At 38.2% G+C, this 24,139-nt stretch overlaps 1 protein-coding gene across 2 annotated transcripts; it reads right to left on the reverse strand.

The window, feature by feature from the left end:
* Positions 1-4,564: 4,564 nt before the first annotated feature.
* Positions 4,565-24,028, reverse strand: MCCC1 (methylcrotonoyl-CoA carboxylase 1). Of its 2 annotated transcripts, XM_030954654.1 has the most exons (20): positions 23,915-24,028; positions 22,805-22,851; positions 21,668-21,807; positions 21,157-21,252; positions 20,885-21,006; positions 19,800-19,947; positions 18,916-19,037; positions 17,700-17,811; positions 17,263-17,344; positions 16,350-16,477; positions 15,244-15,427; positions 14,611-14,720; positions 13,157-13,373; positions 12,365-12,451; positions 11,759-11,808; positions 10,684-10,821; positions 9,243-9,350; positions 8,185-8,256; positions 6,499-6,630; positions 4,565-5,400 (listed from the first exon to the last, which is right to left on the reverse strand). In XM_030954654.1, the coding sequence occupies exons 1-19, from the start codon at positions 23,968-23,970 to the stop codon at positions 6,511-6,513; spliced, it is 2,139 nt and encodes a 712-aa protein (XP_030810514.1). In that variant the 5' UTR covers positions 23,971-24,028; the 3' UTR covers positions 4,565-5,400; positions 6,499-6,510. The 2 variants fall into 2 exon arrangements, with proteins under 2 accessions (XP_030810514.1, XP_030810513.1); XM_030954653.1 differs by having other exon boundaries at positions 5,059-6,630.
* Positions 24,029-24,139: the final 111 nt, after the last annotated feature.

Raw genomic sequence — 24,139 nt, forward strand, 5'->3', positions numbered from 1 at the left:
GAAGTGTCCAATTTTGCTGGTGTACAAAACAGTAAAATTAAGAGCTTGATATCAAGTATATGGGAATAGAGCTGGATTCAGATATCCTTGGAGACAGCAGTTGCCTGGATACCTTGAAGCCTACCAAAGAGCATAATTTTGAAATTGGGGATGGAAGTAAATTGGCCAGTGAACAGCCATGAGCACTGCACACCAGCCCAGTCCTTGTAACCACAGCAGGGGAGGCAAAGCCAAACCTGGAAATCTCTTTGATTGAGTTAGCTAATTGCCATCACTGTAACGTGCTGTGACAGCCCTCCTGCCAGCTGAAGACACAGTTTAGACCTGGAGAATTATTGTGACATGTAACAATAATCTGAGGGATGAGCTGTGCATGCAGGAGACTCTTCAGGAGAGAAAGAGGATTTTTTAAGTGACTTGTTTTTTTCTAATACCTGCGGATCTTGCAGGTTTCTTGTAATGCAGGGTCTCTTAGTGGGTTTTTTGAGTGTATGGGGGCACACTGTATTAGTGTTTAGTTTTTTGACTGGCTTTTGGTTTGATCTCCCTAACTTATTAGATTGCTCTTTATTATGAATTCCTGTTGTATAAGGTATGGAAAATCATATTTAGCTGCTTCTGAGCAGGGCAGATAACAAGATCATCCCATGATATGATAATGAAATATATTAAAAAATGTGAAATGCATATTGCTGCTATTCACAGCATGCATACTACTTCTTGTGGGTTTTTTTCCAATTCAAGATCACTCCTCAGGAGAAACTGTACCTGGGAAAAGGTTGTAAGTCTAGTGTTACTTATTTTAGTGGGAGCTGCAGTGTTCTGTATTGGTTTCCAGAGTGCTTCCATGGGGATATGGCTGAATTTCTCCATCTGAGGTTACCTTACCCAGAGCTCTTGGTCACCATGATCTGACTAGACTGAGTTATTCTCCAAACACAGCTCACTGCAACGGGCAGGCACACATCTCAGAACACAGCCAGATTGCTCCAGTTCCACCCCTATCCACATGTTTGGGCCTGCCTATAGATGGAGATGGGTACTTGCATGATGTGTGTGCTGTCTGAATCTCACCCTCACCATTTCTGAGCAAAACCAGATGCTTTATAAAGCAAGAGGCAGCATGAGGCCACCAAAAAGTCTAAGTTACCTGAATTGAGCTTGTTACATGTTGCCTTTTGTACAGCTCCCTGCAGGATGGAGCCCAGGTCAGAGCAGGGAGACCCAGCTCTGCTGCTTGTGAAGGTGACACGTGCCCTCAGTGACACAGATGAGAAGGAAATTTCATTGTGCAATGTGCACGCAGCATAATCACCCTGACCAGGGTAACATGATGACTTGTTCAATTTATTTTAAGGCTGACATGCTTGCCTTGTTTTGTTGTGTGAGCCAATGATGTTTTATCTTCTCACGTGAACCCCAGGAAAATGAGGCAGTGATTTATTTTTTAAAACCAACTGTGTCAAGTGCATAACTGAGCTGGTTTACATTGACCTGAGCTCTCTTCTTGAGCAGACAAATAAGTCTCATGTTGGGTCAAAGCAGAATCCATTTAGTGTAATCCACTGGCTGAGAACTTAGAGCACTTTCTGATGAAGAGGCCCAAAGCTTTATGAAGAATAACAATAACCTGGGGTAGCTTGGGCTGGACATGTCTTTATAACCACATCTTTTTAGTAGCTACTTTGTGCTCTAGAAAATGAAACCACCAAACCATCATATCCTGATGTAACAGCCATAGGGTGATTACAGCTATGGCCCTTTGCCTGCAAACTGGCCCCATGGTTAAGAGAGAACAAAGTGCCGTGAACTATCCTGCACAAGGGTAGTTCATGGGACTCTGTAGGCATCCAGAGGTGCAGACCCAGTGCTCTGCTCCTGTTGTGCCGTTCAGCTGACACAGTTGGAATGTCTCTATCAGCCCATAATGGGTTTTTGCTGCATTGAAAGAAGCACAGAGGAAGTAAACAGTGTGATTCCTGTAGGTGTCTGAGCAATTTAACCTGCAGTGACACAGCACCAATATCAGAAGATTGTTGTTGATAGGTTACAGGGAAGGGTGTTCACCTTCTATTGGGTTTTTCATCCTTCCTGCATTACACAAGAGGTTAACAAGTTACTACACCCAGTCCAAGGCACTGTTAGGAGCAGTTTTCCATGTGACAGCATCTCTGGGAGGGAGCACGACAGCTGTATGACCCTGCTGGGATGGGGAGGAGGATGGGAAAAAAAGGGCAAAACCCATGGGCTGAGGTAAGAAAAATTTAATAATTGAAATAAAATATAATAAATAATAATACTGCAACTGTAATGAAAAGAGGACAAAGGGAATGAGAAATGAAACCCAGTAGAGACAGGTGATGCACACTACAGTTGTTCAGCACACCCTGACTGATGCCCAGAACGTCCCCAAGCAGCAATCAGGGGCTCCTGGCCAGCTTCCCCCATGTCTGTGCTTGCCACAGTGTTCTGTGGTATGGAATGTCCCTTGGGGCAGCTGGCTCAGTCCCGCTCCCTCCCAGCCCCTTGTACACCTGGCTGCTGGCAGGGCATGGGAAACTGGAAAACCTTTCACTTAGAGCAAGCAGTACTCAGCAACACTAAAGCAGCAGTTTGTTACCAACATTATTCTCTCACTGACTCCAAAACAGCTACTAGGAAGAAAGTTAACTCCCAGCTGAAACCAGGACACAGATTAAAGTTAAATCCAGCAACCATTATAATTTTTAAACCCAGCAGGACTCCAGATGTGTTTTATTAATTACTGCTATAATAAAAAACATGGCGTATTCAACCAGAACATGCATGTTTGTTTTAGTATTAATTCATTGTATAATCAACAGCTTTTAAGTTAACATCAAATGTCTCAAAATTGCTTTTAGAATCCAGGCTCTCTTCCAAGAAATTCAGTCAGATCACATAAAAATAAATACCAAGGTTTCAATTATCAATTTTTGCAATATTGATTTTTTAACACAGCATTCAGTAGAGCATATTATTTTCCAAATGGAATTGTTATGCAGAAGGATATGCCCCAGTATTACAGAGGTACTAAGTGATACTTACCTGTGAGGCATTTGTGTGTAAAAATCTCTATTTGGAACGTAACTGTACAAGAAGTTGAGTATGTTCAGAATATACTTTGTGTAAAAGCTGGTAGTTCAGAACTTAATCAACTGCCATTGACTGTTCAGTAAACACACTCTAATCAGCACAGCTGAGCTTTTTACAAACACAGCACAGACAATTCCTGATCTGCTTGAAAAGTAGTACCTATTTCAAGGGACATATCAACAAGTTACTTTAATAAAAGAGTTGCGTGCCCAGATGAATTTTTTTCCCCCCATTATTGACTAAATTTTAAAGGTCCTGCCAAAAACCACTTGATTATTCATTTCGTAGTCAGCATGGAGACTTGAAGCTATGATTTCCTGGTAACTAGCTGGTACAATCATTACAACAAAGGATAAATACACACTGGAAACTTCGTAACTCTATGGTATTGATATCAATATTTGATGTATAAAAGGTTAAAAAACCCCTTCCAAGTAGAATTAGTCTACATCTGAAATTACAACTTTCCCAACAAGTAGAGAAAATTACTTATCAATCAGTGTGTCCACAAATTTTGCAGTGTTTTGATTGCCATCAACCTCATTTAATAGGAGGAAACAGGCAAATATCTACCAAGTGACTTGTCTGAAGTCACAGTGAGTCAGTGGCTAAAATAAGAACACAGTCCTGTTCTCCTGGTTCCCAGTCCAGCATGGATTGAGGCTCCACACCACAGAGCTTCCCTGGGTACCAGCCACAGGAACTGGTAGCAGCTGTAAAGTGCAGGAGAGATGGAGATCCCCACAGGGGATAACTGGAACGTACACTGGGCTCTCACTGTGGTCTGGCAGGATGAGCCATTCCTGATCCAAGCTGACCAGTGCTCAGTGGCACTCCCTGACCCTGTCTCAGAGAAGCCTGAGTCTGGAACACCAACACCTTTGTTCTTTCCTGCAGACCATCAACTGTAGCTGAATTAAATATCTCGTGACACAGCCCCCTCTCTCCTCTGGTAGCATGAAAAAATCATTACAACTAGAATCAGTTCAGATTCATTTTTCCTGTAACATCTGTGACTGTTGTTTCAGAACTACAGAACTATCTGAAAAGGTACATTGATAATAAATTAGTAGCAGAGATTACTCCTTCAGCCCAAATGCTAAAACACTGCAATTTAAAAAATTAAAATTTTTTTCTTAGTCTGCCATTAAGTGTTTTAGAGACCACAAGTGACAGCTATGTTACTATGTTTACATTCATAACACAAATATTTATTTGTAAAAAACTGAAGATTCATGAATATTTTGTTAACTAAGATACTGGTATAGGAACAACCTACCTTTAATAATTTTTTGAGCATCTCCAAGTTCAATTAAATCACACTGCAGTAAAGCATTTCAAGTATGAAAACTGTGACAGTGACTTCTGCAAGATATATTTCTTAAATAAACAAAACCATCACTATCTGAAAAATCTATCTCAGTAGAAACCTATAGAGATAAAAGCAGCTAATTTTTGAGAAGTGAGGAAAAATGAACTGGTGACATTATCTGTCTCCCCTGGCTCTGGAGGGAGGACATTTTGTCAGCTCCCAGGGAATGTGTTTTGCTGCACTGGCTGTGTGCAGCCAAGCTGTGCAGACTGAGCAGGCAGGGAACCTCCTGCTGGGAGTTTTAATGTTTTGGTACAGATTCAGTGCAGCAAAGTCAGTCTAGAAACAGCCGTGTCACAGAGAGAGAAAAAAATAAATGCCAAGCTGCTGAGTCTCTTCATGGCTGAGCTCATGTTTCTGTGTGAGGATTCAATTCTAGATAAAACAAGTGCCTAACCTTACCTGCAGTGAAACCCATCGCGAGTGTCTGGATTACTGCCTCCTAAATGTGATCTGCAGATTGTGCTCATCATCATCAGATGATACAGAAACAGCTGCTTAAACCCTCTAATCCAATGCATGAACAGGAGCAACCAAGGAAAGAACAAAATGGAGAAAAATCAAAACAAACATTCCAAGTTATGCTTAATTTTTATTTGGCAGTAAATAAAAATCATAGTGGCAATATTCTACAAGATGATCACTGGAATTTAATTATTTGCTAGGTGACCATAGGATTGGAAGAAAAATTGTAAAGTATTAAAATATGCTTTTAATACACTGATCATCCAGAGTCATTGCTTTTTTACCACTTTTTTTTCTGCATTGCAGACAAGGCTGCAGAATTATAAAAGCAGATCAGAGAATTCCCCATGATACTGTATATTGATTCAGAAATGAGATTTCAGGTAAGGGTCCATTTGCGCAGATTTAACTACAGGCTTGGGATCACGGCAGCATCTGACTGCTCCTTTCTGCAGTATAGAACAGATTATTTAATTAAATCAGCATATCAAAACTTCACGTGATAACAGAACTTCACATTAACTGAAAAATGAAAAGACTTTAAAAGTTTGCAACAATTAAAACATTTTTTTTCTTTCCCTTGTTTCCCTAAGGTGCTGATTAAATAAGTTAAATTTACGGCAAATTATCAGTATGCTTAGTCTGAGAATTCTTTTTCTTTGCATATCCAAAAATCTACCAATTTTCCCTTCTGAAACCCTGCAGATCCAAAGAAAATCTATTGTTCTTAGTATTCTTATTTCATGTTGTTATAAAGACTGTGGTGTACTTCGTTCCAGCCAATAAGAAATACACTAGAACATTAACAATACGGTAACAGTAACGAAGACTTTGAAGTCAGTACCGTATTTTGGCACACTAAGTATTAAATAAGCTTATATTTCTATGTTACTACTTCATGTTTAAAGTTAAAATGGTATTTTTTGAAAGCAGTTATATTTTAACTTTGATTAGTGTATCAAATGTATTTGAGAAATGCTTTGTATCACATATTTTGAGGTATATTAAAATAATTTTTGAAATGCAAATTTTCACAACTCATTGAGGTAAACAGGAAAAACAGATGCACCAGAAATGACTGGGAGGGATTCTGGGCTAAGGAACAATCCTAAATTCCCTATTAAGGCAAAAACATAAGATACAAACAGGAATTTTGCCAGAAAATAGAAAAACTGTCTTTCAGATTTCCTTCGAATCAATCCTCGCGTATTTAAGGGAAAAAAGGCAGCTGTGAATAAGAAGAACCCAACCTGTCTGTACCTTAGAGTCCTTATTAACCTCTCTGATCCTTTCAGAGTTTCACATCTTCTTCCAGTCCTTTCCTCAAGTAAACAACCACTGGACAACAATCACATAGGTCCACAAGTTATAAATACAATTACAGTATAGTGATACCCAAATTTCAGTGAAGTCAGCATAATTTACAGTCAAACTATGCACGAAGTGCAGAGGAAACCAATCCCCCAATCATACAAAACAGTTTGCTGAAAACATGAAGAAATCTTCTTCCAGGAGAAAATCAGCAAAATAGAAGAAATAAAATGCACCTTCTTTGAATTTTATTTTGACTCTGCCTCTTCATCCATGAATTCAACAAGTGGAGCATGCCTGTTGGCCTGGGCACCTTCTTGGAAATTGACCTTTTTAATCACTCCTGCCTTGGGAGCCCTTATGGTGTGCTGCACAGAAACACAGCCAGAGTGAGCAGCAGACAACTCTGGGGCTTCCCTCCCCTCCCTCTCCCCTCCAGCAAATGCCAGCATTACTGCTGGATCCAATTAGAACTGAACACATTTAATTCCTTCCTTTGACATATTTTATTTTAAACCTTCTTTTAAACATTCCTAGTCCATTTTTGAGTTTTATTTTCTCATGAATATTTGATAAGTATACTGGGGAGAAAAATGCTATATAATACATTTAAATGAATTACCATCATCATAGGAATGATCATGAGTATGAACAGCTGACTTATTTTACCTCACTAATACTTTCTGCTGTTGTAATAAATACCAAACAGAAATAACACAGTATTAATCCAAAATGTTAATCAGAGAGCAGATTTGTTCCCTTAAGAGAAATCTGCAGATTTACTAAAGATATTTCTGTTTTCTGGCCAGGAGGGGTCTTTAGTGGGCAGATATTTGGCAAAATGCAGATGAAACAAAAATACAGCTACTAATGACAGTAAAGGAACAGCTTACACACCAACCCCCAACTGGTCTGCTTCTCATTGTACCAGGTTAGTTTGATATTGTAGCTTTGCCTCTTGGTAGTTTTCTACATAGGCTTAGTCTAGCATCAAAAACATTTAAGATCAGATATTAAATCCTCACTTCCAAGGACTCTCTAAATAATAATTTGCTTTTTAAATTTTACATTTTATATTTCAAAAGCACTTTAAAAAATAACTCAGATAATGTCAGTCTGGATATCAGCTGAAGAGGCACAAACACATTTAGCATCCAACTGCAAAGAAGTTTGTGTGTAGGTTTTTAGTGCACACAGTTTTATTCAATAGAATTTGAATGTAATTAAAAAAAGAACATGATAAGAGAAAGGCAGATTTTCTCAACAGTGTTAGTTCTGCTGCCACAAACTGAGGTTTATTTTAAACTAATAGTTCCACCAAACCAGTTCAGGCTACAGAAACTGTAATTAAAGCAATCTGAGCCACAGTCAAGCACTGCGGCAAGGTAAAATTCAATCCTCTGAATGCTGTGTGGATAACTACACAGAATCTTTAGTGTGCTTCCTATAAAACTTTATGTAAATATCATTATTATTATTATTATTATTATTAATAATAATAATAGTAATAAAAGGATTATACACAAGAAGAATCCTGTGTATATTTACAAAGTCCCCAGTAGCTGAATCTCTACTTGAAGTAACTGCAGACATCCATGTGCCTGGATCACAACCAGAGGACAAGAGACACACCAAGACAGTTTTGTGCTAGAGAAGTCAAAGGCCTGACACCACCACCCAAATGCATGTTAAAACAGCTGCAAAATACCATGCATTATATAATCATAATTTGTTAGTAAAATAACAGCAAATATAATCCTCTGAAATCCAGTCAGACACAACACTGATGTTACAGCAGATGAAGTGATACTGACAGCTGCAAGCTGGACTCCACACTGAACTTCAATAATGCAACCAAAAATTATTAAATTTTGAGCAGATTTTTATTTTCTCAATTATTAAAACCTTTATATGTCACTTACCTCCATTTTCATAGCTATCATAACCATTAGAGGGTCTCCAATCTGAACCTTATCCCCTGCCTTCACAAACACCTGCAATTCAGGAGAAAATTGAGGGAAAAATAATTTATTCATTTATGCCTGTACAATTCAAAATCAGCTGGATCTTGACTAACACAATGCACAGAGAGAGGGAGGTTTTGCAAAACAGCCTCATATTTATTTTTGTTGGTCTGGGTATCTGAGTTCTCTAGATAGGGAATAGTTCTAGATAGATCTCCTTGAAGGAAGGCAGAGCCTACAGAAGGAGGGTCAGTACCAGATGACAGGATGAACAGGAAGCCATTTACCTATCAAAGAAGAAAGACTACAAGAGATGATGTATAGTCTGCCATTTCTGGGCTTCAGCAATTCTATTTTGAGAAAAGTGCAGAACCTCTTCCTGAAGCCAGTCCCTAAAGTCTTTAAAACAACATCCAGAAAGAAGATGGCAGGAGCCACCTCATTTTTCAACAATTACTCTGATTTGGAGCATTCATTCAGGATGTCAGAGATCCATGTTTTATGTTCTCCATCCTTTATGCCTTTTTATTAGTGGCTGAATCTTTCAACCACTAAACTCTCCAGAAAATCTCTTTCTGTTGAAACTTTGTCACTGTACAGCGAATGCAGAAGACTTGCTGAGCTAAAGAAAATTAAATCAATTCACAGCTTAACAAAAGAGGCATTTCTGAGTATTTCTTCTTTTGCATCTCACTCTCGTGTTAGATGAAATGAATCAAACAGTCCATAACACTTCAGGGAGCTTTGACTTGGGAAGTATTAAAGATGAAGAAAAGATTAGTTAAGCAGCAGCATTAGTTCAGATCTTCCAGAGCTCTAGAGAAAGAATGGAAGCCTTAAAAAGCCAAGGGTGGCTGCTGAAAACTCGGAGTAAACAAAGCTTTTTCCAATCAGAAGCCACACAACACTGACATTTCTGGCTCCAGTTCTTTCTGGCAGTACAGAAAGATAATTTCTGGCAGAGTAAATTTGGATATATTGGAGAATTCAGGTCCCACCCATGTTGTTATAATTACCTTCTCCACTGTGCCTGTCATGGGTGCCACAGCTCCACTTTGCTCTGCCCCTGAACTCACTGCAGACAAATATTTGGGCACAGGGAGGCCAATCTGAGCACTGCCTTCCTACAAAAAGAAAATCCAGGACAGGTGAGTTAACAACATGAGATAACAGCACCAGTAGATGAGCTGAGAGAGCAAAAGGACAGCTCCAGCCTTAGGCAAAGCAGTCAGCTCTGAGGGTGGCAGAGCCTGAGGTCAGGGCTGCACTAGGACTGTGATGTCACTGCTCTGCCAGTGCCTGAGGCCAATGAAGTCACACCTGCTGCTGGAAGGACCAGCAAGGAAGGAACAACCCCTGTGACAAAGCAGCTCCATGTGGATCTTTGTACAAACCCCATATTTGTGCCTTCCCTGTTCCTGCATCAGCAATGCAGAAGGTTTTGGAAAATGCATAAAGGCTGTTTGCACAGGGGCAGGCAAGTGCTGCAACAAGCAGGAGACACATTGGCATCTCCACTGCCAGCCACTGCCAATGAATGCTTCACAATTTACAATAAAATTAATTCAGTGCTAAATTTAGTCAAAAATTCTCACTCAAAATCCCTTAAGTCCTTTCAGAGTTGCTTCCCGGAGTCTCTCAAAAACTCATTACCCCCCACATCCTTCCCATGTCCTAAAGTCCTGTGATTTCTTCTCTATCACTCACCCCAGACTCCACTCTGATACATCAGGACCACTGAGCTTTGCCATTCCAGCATGGGGTTATTTTGTCCTCATCACTGGAGCAACAACGTTTTTGCTGCATTCTGCTGAAAGTCTTAAGGGGCTCAGTGCTAGAGGTTAATTACTGAAACTAATAAATAATAATTTATTTATTTAATTACATTGAGTTACTTTAAGGCCTTGCAATGTTTTAACTGTAAATAAAAAATTACAACCTAAAATTACAACCTAATAAAGTACCTCTTCTTTCAAATGTCATTTGCATATATATAATGCCATGGTAACTCATAATTGCATATTTTAATATTAGCTGAAGTCATCCTTCCTCAGACCAGTATTGATTTATTTCTTGTCATATAATTTAAAAATTGCAATTGAAATTAAAACACCAATTACAAGGCCTTTCAAATATTTGTCAGTTTGAAGTACTTGCTACTGCTCTGTGACAAACTTAAATATCTGACAAATTTAGTATTTTGTGTTGCCCCCTCCTAAACCATCATTTCCTCACCAGCTGTATTTTAACTTTTTAGAAGTAATTCTTTTTCTCACTCATTACAAGCAATGAATTACTAATTAGAACAATAATCCAACAGGTATCAAAACTTGATAGGTCAAAGTAAGAGACTGAAATTGTTGCTCTCTTTCACATTCTATTGCAATTTATATTGTTCATTTATATGGATAAAAATCCAAAATTTTAAATTTGTGATAATAAAGAAAGGAACGTTACCGGGAAGAACAGATAAATGGTGTTGTCCAAAATGACCAACTTGGACTTAGACACTGTTCCATTTACTGAAGACCTCAAGTAAAGCGAATCACCTTCTTTCAAGATCTCTCCAGAAATCAGGAATGTTTTATCTTGAATCTGAAAGTTAAAGGCTTTTATAAGGACAAAGGTTAACCCTTCAGGAGCAATAAATCAAAACATTGTATTTGTACCCTCATAACCTGTGATTCTGCATAGGCAACTCTGGAATTTAAAAAAAAAAAACCTTATGTATCCTTTATCTTTCAGTTAAAAGACTGTTCTGTATCCAATAAAAATAGCTCAGCAAATTATCTAATATATTCACTCAGGACATTCTTGAGTATTCATCCATTCTGGGTGCCAAATCTGAGAGAATAAGATATTCAACTACAGGGGATATTGAACACCCAGCCAAACACAACCCCCTTAAGCCAACAACTGGAGACTCTCACATGTGCACACACAAAATTATCTACAACTAAGGCATCTTGAGCTGTTTACTACAGGAGCTCTATAGCATGGACAAAGAAGCCAATTCTAGGGGGTATCACTCAATTATCTAACCAGAAGATTCCTCAGCTCATTTGGTAATCACTCTCCAATTTCCATCTTCAAAATAAAATGTTATCTTGCAGATAATGTTCTAGAAAGCTTTTATTTATCCCACAGGAGATGAATTTTCATGCACAGAATAGAGCAGCAGTCCTGTGGACAAAAAGTCTTTTTAAATGCAGATTTAAATCTAACTTCCCAGGTTTTAAACAGACAAATTTAACAAGGAAAATAAAGAATAAGACCTTTAAATACTGAAAACACAAACACTTCTCGTAGCCTTGTCAGAAACATTTTGATAGCTCTTCCATGCCAATCCAGCATCTAGCACAAAGAATTTCAGGTCAAAGTAACAGTATATAGCAATGAATACAAGCAAACTAAAACGAGAATCCTGCATCTGTAATCACCAAGCAACTTTAGTAACAATTAATACTAAGAGAAATCTATAAGAAATGGATTTTTATATCTAATGAAGTATCTGAAAAAATTGTACTTGTACCTGCATTTTGTATGACCCATCTTGATTGTAACTTACAGCTACATCCACAACTGTTCAATAAAACAAAACATGCATGTGTGAGTAGATTTCATTGGAGTATTTAGTGAATGATGACATATAAACTCGATCAAGGCTTTCTTGCTAAAAATGAGGCCTATCAACACTAAGATAAGAACAAGTATTTTCAGATTAGCTTACTACACACTGCAGAATTCCTACTGAATTCCAGACAATTTTTCTTTCAAAGATGAACATCTGAAATCATGTATCTAAAATCTGTATTATCTGGACAGAAAACAAGTTTGTGAGGGGAAGAAGTACTCCTTTCACAACAAAAAGAAGTTCAAAAAAAGGAAATGGCACTCTTTTTAAAATCTCAACCTCATTCATTTAATGATAAACATGAATTAGTAGTCATTTCAATTTGGTTTACATGTCTTCAGGATCTAACAGTATGGATTAAACATGCAATTCCATGAATTCCCAGCTTACACTGCATAAAACTCATTCTATGCTGTTTCTTAGCCTGAATTTTCAAGCACCAGTTAAAATAACTTCATCCATCAAGTACCTCCCTTCCCTCCACACACTTTTTTATTAACTTACTGTTTTCCCCATCCAGCAGAGACAGTTTTCTAGTGTAACATATATTTATTCTTCTACCAGTGCTGGATGCAAATGGTGAGAATTTATCTAAAACACAAAATACACAGATATGTTATTTTTCATTCTACTTCAGCAAAACACAATACTTAGGCCTTAAAATCATTGTCCTACTCTTACTGCCTTCATATTGATGTATTTATATTGCACAGAAAAGACTGGGGAACTACTGTAGTCAGAGAAAGTGACAATTCCTTGATCTCCAACACAGAATAAATTGATGCTGTGTGACCTACAGAAAACATGACACTAAGAAGGGCATTGGCTGTTTTCCATGAACACATCCCTGAACAGGACCAGAGAGCATCAGAATTCGATTACACCAGAGCAGGTCCTGATTAACCTTTAGGTGAAGGTTCCATTAAACCCCCACTGCCTCTCCCATTCAGAGCAGAGGTAATTTTGTCTGAAGACCTTGGCCAGCTGTAGGAATAACAAAGGCAGAAGGTCACTGCTTGTGCTTATCAAGAGCAAAGAGCTCACAGTGTCACTGACCATGAATCCCAAGGTGTTTCAGGCAGTGCCTGTCTGAGGGGCTTTGGGAAGTGCTTTGGACATTACAGTGGTGACACATTCCCTATGTGATCTTTAACAAAAGCCCTGTGTGCAAATATCTGGGAGATGCCAGAACACAGAACCCTGAGCAGGCACAAAGTAGGGCAAAGAAAGAACATCCAAGTTAAGTAACTGCACGTGAACTCATAAAATAAAACAAAACAAAACAATGATCCTTACCATCTGACTGATCTCTGAAAGCATCTGTTAGCATCTTCTCTTTCAGTATAAGCCCTAGAGCTGCCTGACACATAACTTCATGTGGAGTTGCCTTTTTGGCTGGAAATAGTTCATCATGGTGTTGAGGAATGAAATTAGTGTGCACATTTCCAGCCTCAAACTGTGGGTGTCCTGACAGGCTCAGTAAGAAATCAATATTAGTGCTTAATCCTACAATCTGTAAAGAAACAGAACAGAAACATATTGCCAAACTGAGTTATGAATACACAGCTTTCTGCTCACAAAGTTTATCAATAAAATGTAATTCATTCAACTGGTCTGTTTTATTTATCACAACAAAACCACTGACTGTAAAAAGACAGAAAACAAAAACAAAACCCAAAAATCCAAAAGCTGCTTTCTCCAAAGCACTCTGTTTTCTAAATGTTGCCTTTGTCCATTGTGAAGTTGAGCAAACTTTCCCAGAAACAGTAACAGGAGGCAATTTCAGAAGAAACCCTACTTTCGGAAAATTGTGGTCTGAGTATTTAGAAGAACATTCCTAACTTGACAAGTGCTTCTTATTAAAAACGAGTTACAATTGTTTCAGTATCCCATATTTGATCTTTTAATAGTAAAAAGTAGGAACAGGGACTTCTATAAGTTTACTAGATACTATCCATTTCCTATAGTGCAAAATAGCCAATGAAACAACATTATTATTTTAGAGAAATCATTGAAACTGGTAACCATGTTATGCTGTCAACATTTACTGACAAAACTGCTCAGAAAATTCTGGAAAAACCAAGAGAATTCTTTTATCTCTTTCTCTTGCAGTAAATTTCATTTTTTAGCTAAAACAATAAAGGGCCCAACATTTTCACCACCTCAGGCACATGAACATGATATTCACGTTGTTGATTTAAAAGTGTAAATTAGTTCTGCACAAGTAATATTCAGTCTCACCTCAAGCCAAAGCTTCTGAATTCCACTTTTGAAAACAGTTATAATACCTGTAGTTTTCATAGGGGAAAAACGGAATGTTTCTTAAAAAGAACTGACAGCATATTTCTTTACCACATATATAGTCTAAAAACTTGGTTCTTTTAATAAATTAAAAATTACAAGCAAACGTCGTCTGACACAAATTCCACTAAAGAAACTGTTTAAGTCTGAGAAAGCTCACAGTACAACTGAAAATGTTGTTTAGCCTTACTTTTCTACAAAGTCCCAGGTGCATATTCAAACTTAAAAATCTATGTGTAAAACTGGGCTTCACACTTATTTGCACTCATTCCACCAATGAAAACAGTTTGCAAATTGGGAAAAAATACAACTTCTGCAAACAACTAATGAATTTGAAGTGCAGTAGCAATGCAGGCTCCCTTTTGGAAACCACTTTTGTTTCACTGCAGTATTTTCCGCATGCTTTTGTGGCTCAAGCTGTGGTACCACACTGGGTTCCTCCCACTTACGTTGTACTGGTGCAAGCTGTAGCGCAGCTTTCTGAGCGCTGCCTGTCGGTCCTCAGCCCAAACCACCAGCTTGGCAATCATGGGGTCATAATGCACAGAAACCTCGTCACCTGGAACGTGGCAACAAAACAAAAATGCTCTAACATGCAACCATGAATTTATGAAAGTTGGTAATGCAAAGTACTGGGCACCACATGGCATCCAACACGGGCACAATTCATGGCCACATTTCTCTTGAGATTAAAATTGTTTGAGGACATGATAATGTGACTTGGCATTTCAATTTTAAGAAAAATTTCAGCACAAACTTTTTATAAATTTTTGTAGAGGTAACATGAATCAAATTCAACTTTCTTATTGCAAACAGAATGCAGGATTGCTAAACAGTGAGAAAAATATCACCACCATGAGCCAGTGGACATTAATTTGGGTACAGGTAAAGAAGAGGTAAATAAAATATTCAGTGATTGACCAAAAGTACATGGAAAATGATAAGGAAGAATAATTCTGTAGGGATTTGTCTTTATAATAACACTCTTTAGACAAACTTATTCACGCCAAAGAGGGAAATGCTTACAAAGGTAAATTCTTGATGTTAATTATTTCTTCTTCCATCACTGTCTTCAGTTTTACCTTGCCTGACTCCGGTCTCTATCCTGGTGAAACAATCTGCTGGGGGGGTGGATAAGTGCAACAGTGGCCCAGCTCCTGGCATAAAGTTATTATTAGGGTCTTCAGCATATATTCTAGCTTCAAATGCATGGCCCTGCAGCAGGATCTCTTCCTGCATTAGAGGAATCTTCTCTCCTGCTGCAACCTGAAAACAACAGTTTTTTTCTTTAATGCATGATCAATATTCTGGAATGTTGATATATGAAATATTAACTATATTTCTTCTGAATTTGAAGAACTAGGAAGCACATTTTAAAAATCACAAGGAGAAAAACACTGCCAAGAGCACTGAACCTGTCCAATCTTGTTTCTCTCTTCCAGTGTTGTTTGATCCCTGCTCTAACTCAGGATTCAATTCTCAATTTCCATGCCCAAGATACGGAAGACAAATGTTCCTTCTTTTTGCATCAGCATTGCCATTTTAATTTTCTTTCTGATTACACTTCCCCACCCTTAATCTCACACTACTTAAGCTGCTGTCCTCACTTTTGGATTTATGCAAACAGAATTGGGGTTTATTTCAAGTTCCCTAATACCCAAAACTTCCTGTGATCACTCAAACGTGTGAATAATCTCTGCAAATTGGGTGTGTGAGGAAATCCACTGCTCCAGTCCACCCCACTGTACATCTATTTCAGAATGTGGCTATACTGGTATAACACCAGACATAGGTTTTTGTGAGGATTTTTTCCTCCTACAGCCTGATGCAAGAATGACTTTTGGGTCACAGATCCATTTCAATTAGAGTTTTAGAAACCTTAAAACATAGCAAAGGAAAGATCAGGACCCCACTCCCTCCCACTTTCCACACTGTCTGTTAATGTCTCTAAATACACTTTAAAAATGTTTTCTCTCTACACAGCTGGGAGAGGCCTGGTTGAAATTCAGAGCACCTACACAATGCTCTACATCCAATACAGCAATGTGAGATGTTCCTGTGGAGCAAAGGAAACTCTACCCTGACAGCTGAGCAGGAGATGAGGATCTGGAAACCCATCTGGCCTCTCACAGGCAGTGTCACACAGCACTCAGGAGGAACTCTCCATGTAAAATCAATTAACACTCACCCTGAGCTGCCATTCCACCAAGTCTGTTCCAGTGATCATCTCTGTAACTGGATGCTCTACTTGCAGCCTGGTATTCATCTCCATGAAGTAAAAATTATGTTGGGAGTCCATAATAAATTCAACTGTTCCTGAAGTATTTAACAAAAGGACACTTCACCTAAGAGCATCTTAGGTGTCCATTTATGGAAAAGACATCCAAGACACTTAATTCAACTATGCCAAGACTACTATTTCTCAATCAGACACACTGAATTTCATTAAATTCTATATAAATAATCTAAAAGGGTCACAAAATTGAGATCTGAAAACAGAAGGGTTGTTTCCTTGTACATTTACATAATCTTTGTTTAGTAGCCATTCTCTACAGTAAGAGCTGCATTTCATTAGCACTTTAAAAAGTGCATCAAGACTCTTTGAAAGTATTCTGAATATTCATAGGCTATATAATCTTTTTTAAATAAATATCAGAAGAAAGCAGTGAGAAAACAAAGTTACAAATCATTTCAGGAGATTATTTTTCATCTGGGAAATGGTGTGGACTTTAAAGTGAGTTGTGATTTGCTTTTAAAGACTACTGTTTGCATATAAAGTATTACCCTTTCTATGCTAAAAGAAAAATTATTTTCCCCTTGCTCAACTCAAATTTACTAATTCATAATGCTCACTTTCCAACAACAGTTGAGTTGACCAAATTATCAGCCCTGAGTTTTTTTCTTTCTATCCTTCAGCTGCCACTGGTCTTGAATTCAGGTATGCTAATTTAAATTTGTAATTACATCAGAATTAACTACATGATTACTTGCTCAAACCTCAAAAATTTGAAGGATGTGTGTCATACTCGAAAACAACCAGATACCATTTGCTTGAGACTTAAAGTCTGACTAAGTTAAAAGCTGCACCTCCCCAGGCTTACCTGCTCCCACGTAATTCACTGCTTTAGCTGCTCTGACAGCAGCTTCTCCAAGTCTCCTTCGAACCTCTGGACTAATTCCTGGCTGTAAATAAGAATAGGAATAATAACAATAACAATAATAATAATAATAATAATAATACAAACTATTGTTACATTTGGTGATATTAAACCTAGTATGCATGAATATTGAAGAGAATTAACAACTGCAGTGAAACCCTGATCTATGTTACACTTGAAATCTACATAATTCTTCTTTGAGAATGATTTTCCTAAAGAATGTAGGGTTTTTTTTTCAATTAGAACATCTTCTGCAGCAAAACTAAAACAGGTCTGAGAATTACAAATAAATTATTACCCACTATATGCATTTAGTGGGAGATAGCAATTACTATAAAAACATGGCAGTTCATAAAAAATATTAACAATTTTCTGCTCACCCCTGGTGCCTCTTCAATGATTTTCTGATGCCTCCTTTGCACGCTGCAGTCTCTTTCAAACAAATACACTGCATTGCCATGCTGGTCACCAAATACCTGGACTTCAACATGCCTGTTCCATAAAAAGAAATGTTTTAATGTATTTTAATGCCCCAAACAGACTTCAAACTTGGAATTTTAATAGCATTTCTTATAAGTTTAAGTGTCTGCCCTTAAATAAATGCCAAAAATGTAAAGTGAGGCTCATATTATGCAGGATTTTGCTGTTTTAGACTCACTCAATCTTCTAAATGGAAGAGGATTCCTAACACCAACTACTCCAGTGAAATCTCATAGATTGTAGGATAAGCAAGACACATATCTCAAGGCTGCTACCTCTTTCTTAGTTATTATAATAAAAGTAAAACCACTTCACTATTAATTTGATAATGATTATTTCCCTCATAATTTACTGTGCAGCAATTCACAAGAGACAGTAGCAGTGCTGGCTCAGAAATAACATTGTTCACTTTAAAACACCATTTCAAAGGACAACTATTAGGTGGCAGAAGTTTATTCTACACATAAAACTAATAAAAATACATGACCATTCTGACAATCCCCTGATCCTGGCAAAAGAAATTCCCCAGCAATGAGTTTTTTCTCATGTCTACCTGACAGCATAAGCAGACCCTCAATTTCTTTGGAATAAATGCCTTCCCTATAGTGATGCTTCAAGGAAGAACAGATGTAAAGTACAAGGATGTCAAACAGACCTCTGAGACATTCTTTATAAAAAATAAATTGCTTCAGTTTCACAGGTCAGGCATGAGCTAAAGACTCTCACTTCTGTTTGAAACATTGAAGTACAGGAAGATTAAACAACTGGTGTGGGACACCTGAGGGCAGCAGAAACACCATCACAGCTTGACTAAGGTCTACAGTTTGAATATTATAGTGATTTTTTTCCTAGATGTAAATCAATTTTAGAAATCTCACTGCCACATCTCCCAAGCAGTAGCATTTTAATTCCAGTCATTCAAAACAAAGCCACTACAAGAAATTCAATAAATTATAAACAATTTTGACCAAATTAACAAATTTCATAGTGCAAATCAGACATACAAAACCAATTTTAATCCTAGCTAGTTATGTTTATTTAACTAAACTGAGCTATTTATATTTATTTAAGTAGAATAAACATTACAGTGTTTATATTGAAACATCTATTTCTCACCTTGGATTATCTACAAATTTCTCAATCAGCATTGCATCATCATTAAAAGACTTCTTTGCTTCTCTCCTTGCTGATTCTAGCTGGTCTAGAAACTCCTTTTCTGAATGAGCAATCCTCATGCCCTAAAATACAAGAAAAAAGCTTATCTAAGCTAAAAATACACAATGAAAAACCTTGCTGCACACACAGAGTGAGAAATTAGCTTAAAAACAATATTTTTTTCTTTCTTTCATAGAGTTTATCGGAATTGTGTATCAGCTTCCAGTAAGATAATCCTACTAAGTCCCACTGAAAGTGCCACAAGAAGTGTAAAAAATAGATATTATCATTCCATTGATATGAGTGAGCACAAAATTCCATTTTGTCCTCAAATATTATTGAAATTTTTCAAGGTTGGCAGAGAAAAACTACTTTTTACAAAATAAATCCAGCTATTTTGGAAATAACTAAAATTTTCTATACATAATTTTTACAGACATTTATTTCAGAACAAAATCTGATTTAGACTGGGAGTTCACCACTCATTGAAAAATATCTAGACACAAAATGGTATTTCTAATAATTTCTTATGCAACATTTAAAACTATTAGCAAAGGAAGTCACAGAAGCTGTCACAGAGTAACAATTTAAAGTCATCTCATTTTGCATACATCCACAGCATAACTTTTCTGCTTATGTGAATTACTGGAGATCCATTGAGACAAACAAAACTCTTCCACTTTATTCTAGGTACTTATCTTCTGCATATCAAAGGCAAATGAGATTTCATAGTGCTAGATTGGCCATTAATAAATTTTAACACAAAGTACTTTTCCAGTTTTTGTTTTCTTTTAGAATATTGAGTTACAAATCCTGAGCACATGATGAACAGAGGAGTTCCTCACCTTTCCTCCACCCCCACGGACAGCTTTAATCATTACTGGGTATCCAATTCTCCTGGCATGTTCCTTTAGACACTCATCAGACTGATCTTCTCCATGATAACCTTCAACAACAGGAACGCCAGCAGCAGACATTATAGCTTTGGAAGTGCTTTGACAGAACAGTTTTATATTTAGAATGATAAAATTCTTTTTTTCTTACTTTAAGCTCCAACCTGTCTAATGCTCCCAATGTTAATTCTCTCCATGAAAACAGTTCCACAGTAGACCTCAACAGGACTACTTGCATAGGTGGTAACACAGCATTGGACTGTAATTCAGCATATGCTTCCAACAATATTTTTGTTTCTCCTAGCAGGATTATACTTTAGTTTGACTGGTTTTTCCACATTATTCATGCCAAAATTTAACATTTTCAAATTAAAACACTGTATCCTACAATATTCAGAGTTGCACAAAGGCAAAACTTTTCATTACACAGGCTACATTCACACCACACATAAAACACTCAAGCATAACAACTCTAATTTCTAAAATGCATGCAAGGCTTGTTAAATTACTGAGGCAATTTACTCTCACATTATGAGGTGATAAAGTTAATTCTCTCTAACTACGATTATACAGTTCCTGTGTCAGTAATAACTTCATTTCCATATTCTTAATTTATACTTCATACCTTTAAAGTCTTTCTTTGATCTAAGTAACTAAGAATAAGATTGTCTGTGATGAACTAAACTTGTAATTTTACATGAGCCACAATAACCCTGATGATTTGGTGCTTCTTTTCCACTGCTCTTTTGACCCTTCCAATCTGACTGCTGAACCTTTACATATACTACACTGCAATGCTTCAATTCTGGAAAAGTAGAATGATTTAATTACTAAAATCCCAATAACTGAACAATCTTGACTATTTATGTCTCTAAATGAACCTATAAACACGGAGTTTATTCCTTTGAAGAAAAGTGTAAAAATACAATACAAATTGACAAAACAAAACAATTACAGAGCAACTGGTCATTCGTTAACAAAATCATCTTTGCCAAGCTGTAAACTGCATAACCAAGTAATAAATCAGAAATAGATACCTTTTAATACCCATATCTCTGATAGCAGATGAAGGAGGACCTATGAAGATGATTCCCTGCTGCTTACACAGCTCTGCAAACTCTGTGTTTTCAGAGAGGAAACCATAACCCGGATGAATAGCCTAAAAGAGAAAAATGTTACCAGCCTGGTTTTTGTATCAGTTTAGCTTAGAAAACGCAGAAATTTCATAGATCATTAAGGAAGAGCAAGACGAGCAAAAATAAAGAACTAAAAACATGGAAGTAACAGAAAATGTTATTGATTTCCTTACCTGTGCTGCTGAGACCTTGGCCACCTGTAGTATTTTTTCCATGGCCAAGTAACTCTGCTGAGAGGGTGGTGGACCAATGCAATATGCTTCATCTGCCTGTTTTACAAAAAATACATACAACAGAGACTGGTTACTAGCAAATTTAAATGAGTTTCTGAGCTAATTATATCACTTATCAGACTGCAGTTTAAATCACTGCCTTTCTTCAGGGAGAGGCTCAACTGGGTGAAACAAATTCTGACTCTTTTCCCCAGAATCACAGTCTATTCTCTAACTCCTGGCTGTCCAGAGTCTGAGAGCCAAACTCGACTGCACTTCATGTAAAGCTGTCAGGTGTTGAGACAGAGACCAGGCAAACTTTCCATCCATTCAAGGAAAACTTGGCAATAGGTCTACAGAAGTGAAAATCAACTTGGTATCACCACCCAAATCTGCTTTACCCATGGAACTTATCAATGAAAAATACTGTTATGAATGAACATCAGCCACAAATTTAATGAATATACTTCACCATTGCTACGTGCATGGAATTCCTGTCTGCTTCACTATAAACTGCCACAGACTTCACCCCCATTTTCTTGGCTGTTCTCATCACCCTGCAGGCAATTTCTCCTCGGTTTGCAATGAGGATCTTCCCTATGCTGTGACCTCCTGTTTGAAAGGATGAAGCATAGTAAGAAATCAAGCCACAAAAACATTCCTGGAAACAAAGCAACTTTAAAATTCTGGTTTCTTTTACATTATTTATAAAGTTTATGCATTTCTTCAATAATGGGAAAAGCATGCTTCACCCAAAAGCATTTTCAAGCTGCTCTTTGAATTCTTAACTCAGAGTCCTTATGCAGAAGTATCTTTAAGCCTTTTTTTTTTTTTTTTAGAATTCAAGAAATATATCCTAACCCTTAAAAAAGCCCACTTCTACATAACAGCTGATGCTGATAGTTGTGCTGTGTACCTTCTGGACTAACTAGGAAACAACCAAAGCTGTTGTGTCCCCTACAACAGAAGTGATTGACTTATGAAGAGCACGGTTCCCCCTTGATACACAGTGACAAAGAAATAAAAAGGTATCAACTTTTATTGTTTTGGTTTTTTCATCAGTGACTTACAAACTTCTAAAAATTGTCATGACAGCAGTCACAACTTGATAGAAGTATAAGGCCAGCACTGACAGAGTCTTCTCAGTGAGAACTAAATAGCTTTAAACTAAACAATAAAATGAAAATAGATCTCTGAATTCTCAAACATAACTTTTTAGATAACATGACCACAGAGTGAGTTTAAATAATGTTGCTAAACCCCTTTATGATCTTTCATATATTGTTTAAATACCATTATGCCTATAAAACAGTTCTCAGAGACTTTGCAACATTTGTATCAGAAAAGGACTCAGAGGAAAACATCACAAAAAATAAATAGTTTTCATTAATTTCCATCTACATAAATATGATATATAAAATTATACAAAATGTTGTTTAAACATTAAAGATTATTTCTGTTAGGTTAGCTACAGGTTCCTTTCTTCAAAAGCTGTGAAGATACTGAATATTTATTAAAAAACCCTACAGTCTTTCAGCAATTAATTCTCTAAAACCATCCACATTGCATAGCAATTTAAGCTAGTAGCTAAAGAAGTGAAATTTCATACCTATTGTTGAGGCCCATTTCACAAATATTCGTACTTGGTTCCATTGCCTGTGCAATTATAAAGGGACAGAAGTGTTACAAGTGCATATGAAGAAGTGGTAACTGAGCTACTTTCATTTTCAGGTGAGAGAAGGACAGCACTGAAACTTCTGATACATCTACTGACACAACATAGTCAGGTGTAACGAGGGAAGTTGCTCAAACTTCACCAGATCACCCTAAGTACTTTCACTGGTACACAATAAAAATTAACCTCGTGGTTTTTTTAGTAGCATTCAAACAGAAATAATCAAGAAGCTTTCTTAAAACAAACAAGCAAAAAAACCTCGTTTTGGTGGACAGAACAGCCAACAACTAGCGTTTTTACAGAGAGGCCAACTCACGAAGCATTTGGGAAAGAAGATGTGAGCAAACATAAAATAAAAAAGCTTAAAAAGGCAACCGGAGCTGCTTTTGTGGAGCAAAGGTGCAAGAGAAAACAATGTGAAAGAGCAAAAGTAAGCTATGGAGACTTTTAGAAATGGAAAGTTCAACTTCAGATGATTAATACTAACTAAATGAGATAATCGCAGTGAAGTGATTGGACGGAGCTGTGAAAGCAAACTCCTGGAGCTGTTTTAATTAGTATGTAAAACAACGTCGGAATTTTGGATCAAGTCCAGCATTCTTTAAGCGTTATCGGGCAAAAAGACACGGGACGCCCTCGGCACCACACAAGCAGAGCTTTGTTGGAACAATGAGAAGAGGAATCTGTGCATGTCTTAAACATTGAATACACAGCTGTCATGGTCACCTCCCTGCGCACAGGCTGCGGACCGACCCGGGGCCGGGGCAGCTTCACGGCACCCGCGGCAGCTCCCACAACCATTCTCTAAGGCCCAGGAGGGTTTATTTGCTCTTCCTTCCCACAGAGCAGCCCGGGCTCCCTGCGTGTAGCCTCACGCCCCGCAGAGCCCCCTCCCCTCCAGCCCGGGCAGCGGGCTGCGTGCTCGCTGTGGGCAGCTCCCCCCGGCTCCTCAGGCCGCCCCCGGCCCGCACCCACGGCTGCCCCCGGCCCGGCCGCCCCTGCCCGCGCTCGGGGCCGCTCGGGCCTCCCCCAGCCCGCACTCACAGCCGGCGCAGCGCCCCGAGGCAGCCGCGGCCCCGCTCGGCCGCCGCCAGCGCCATGTTGGGGAGCGCGGGCGGCAGCGGGGAAAGCCCTCAGGAGGAGGGAGGGAGCGGGCGGAGGGAGCGCGTCACCGGGAGGAGAGCCGGGCACGGCCGGGGCCCGCTCGGGGAGAGCCGCGGAAATGGCTGTCGGGGGCGGGGTTGGGCGGCGCCGGGGAACGGCACTGAG

The sequence above is a fragment of the Camarhynchus parvulus genome, chromosome 9 (assembly GCF_901933205.1).
Source record: "Camarhynchus parvulus chromosome 9, STF_HiC, whole genome shotgun sequence".
NCBI lineage: Eukaryota > Metazoa > Chordata > Aves > Passeriformes > Thraupidae > Camarhynchus > Camarhynchus parvulus.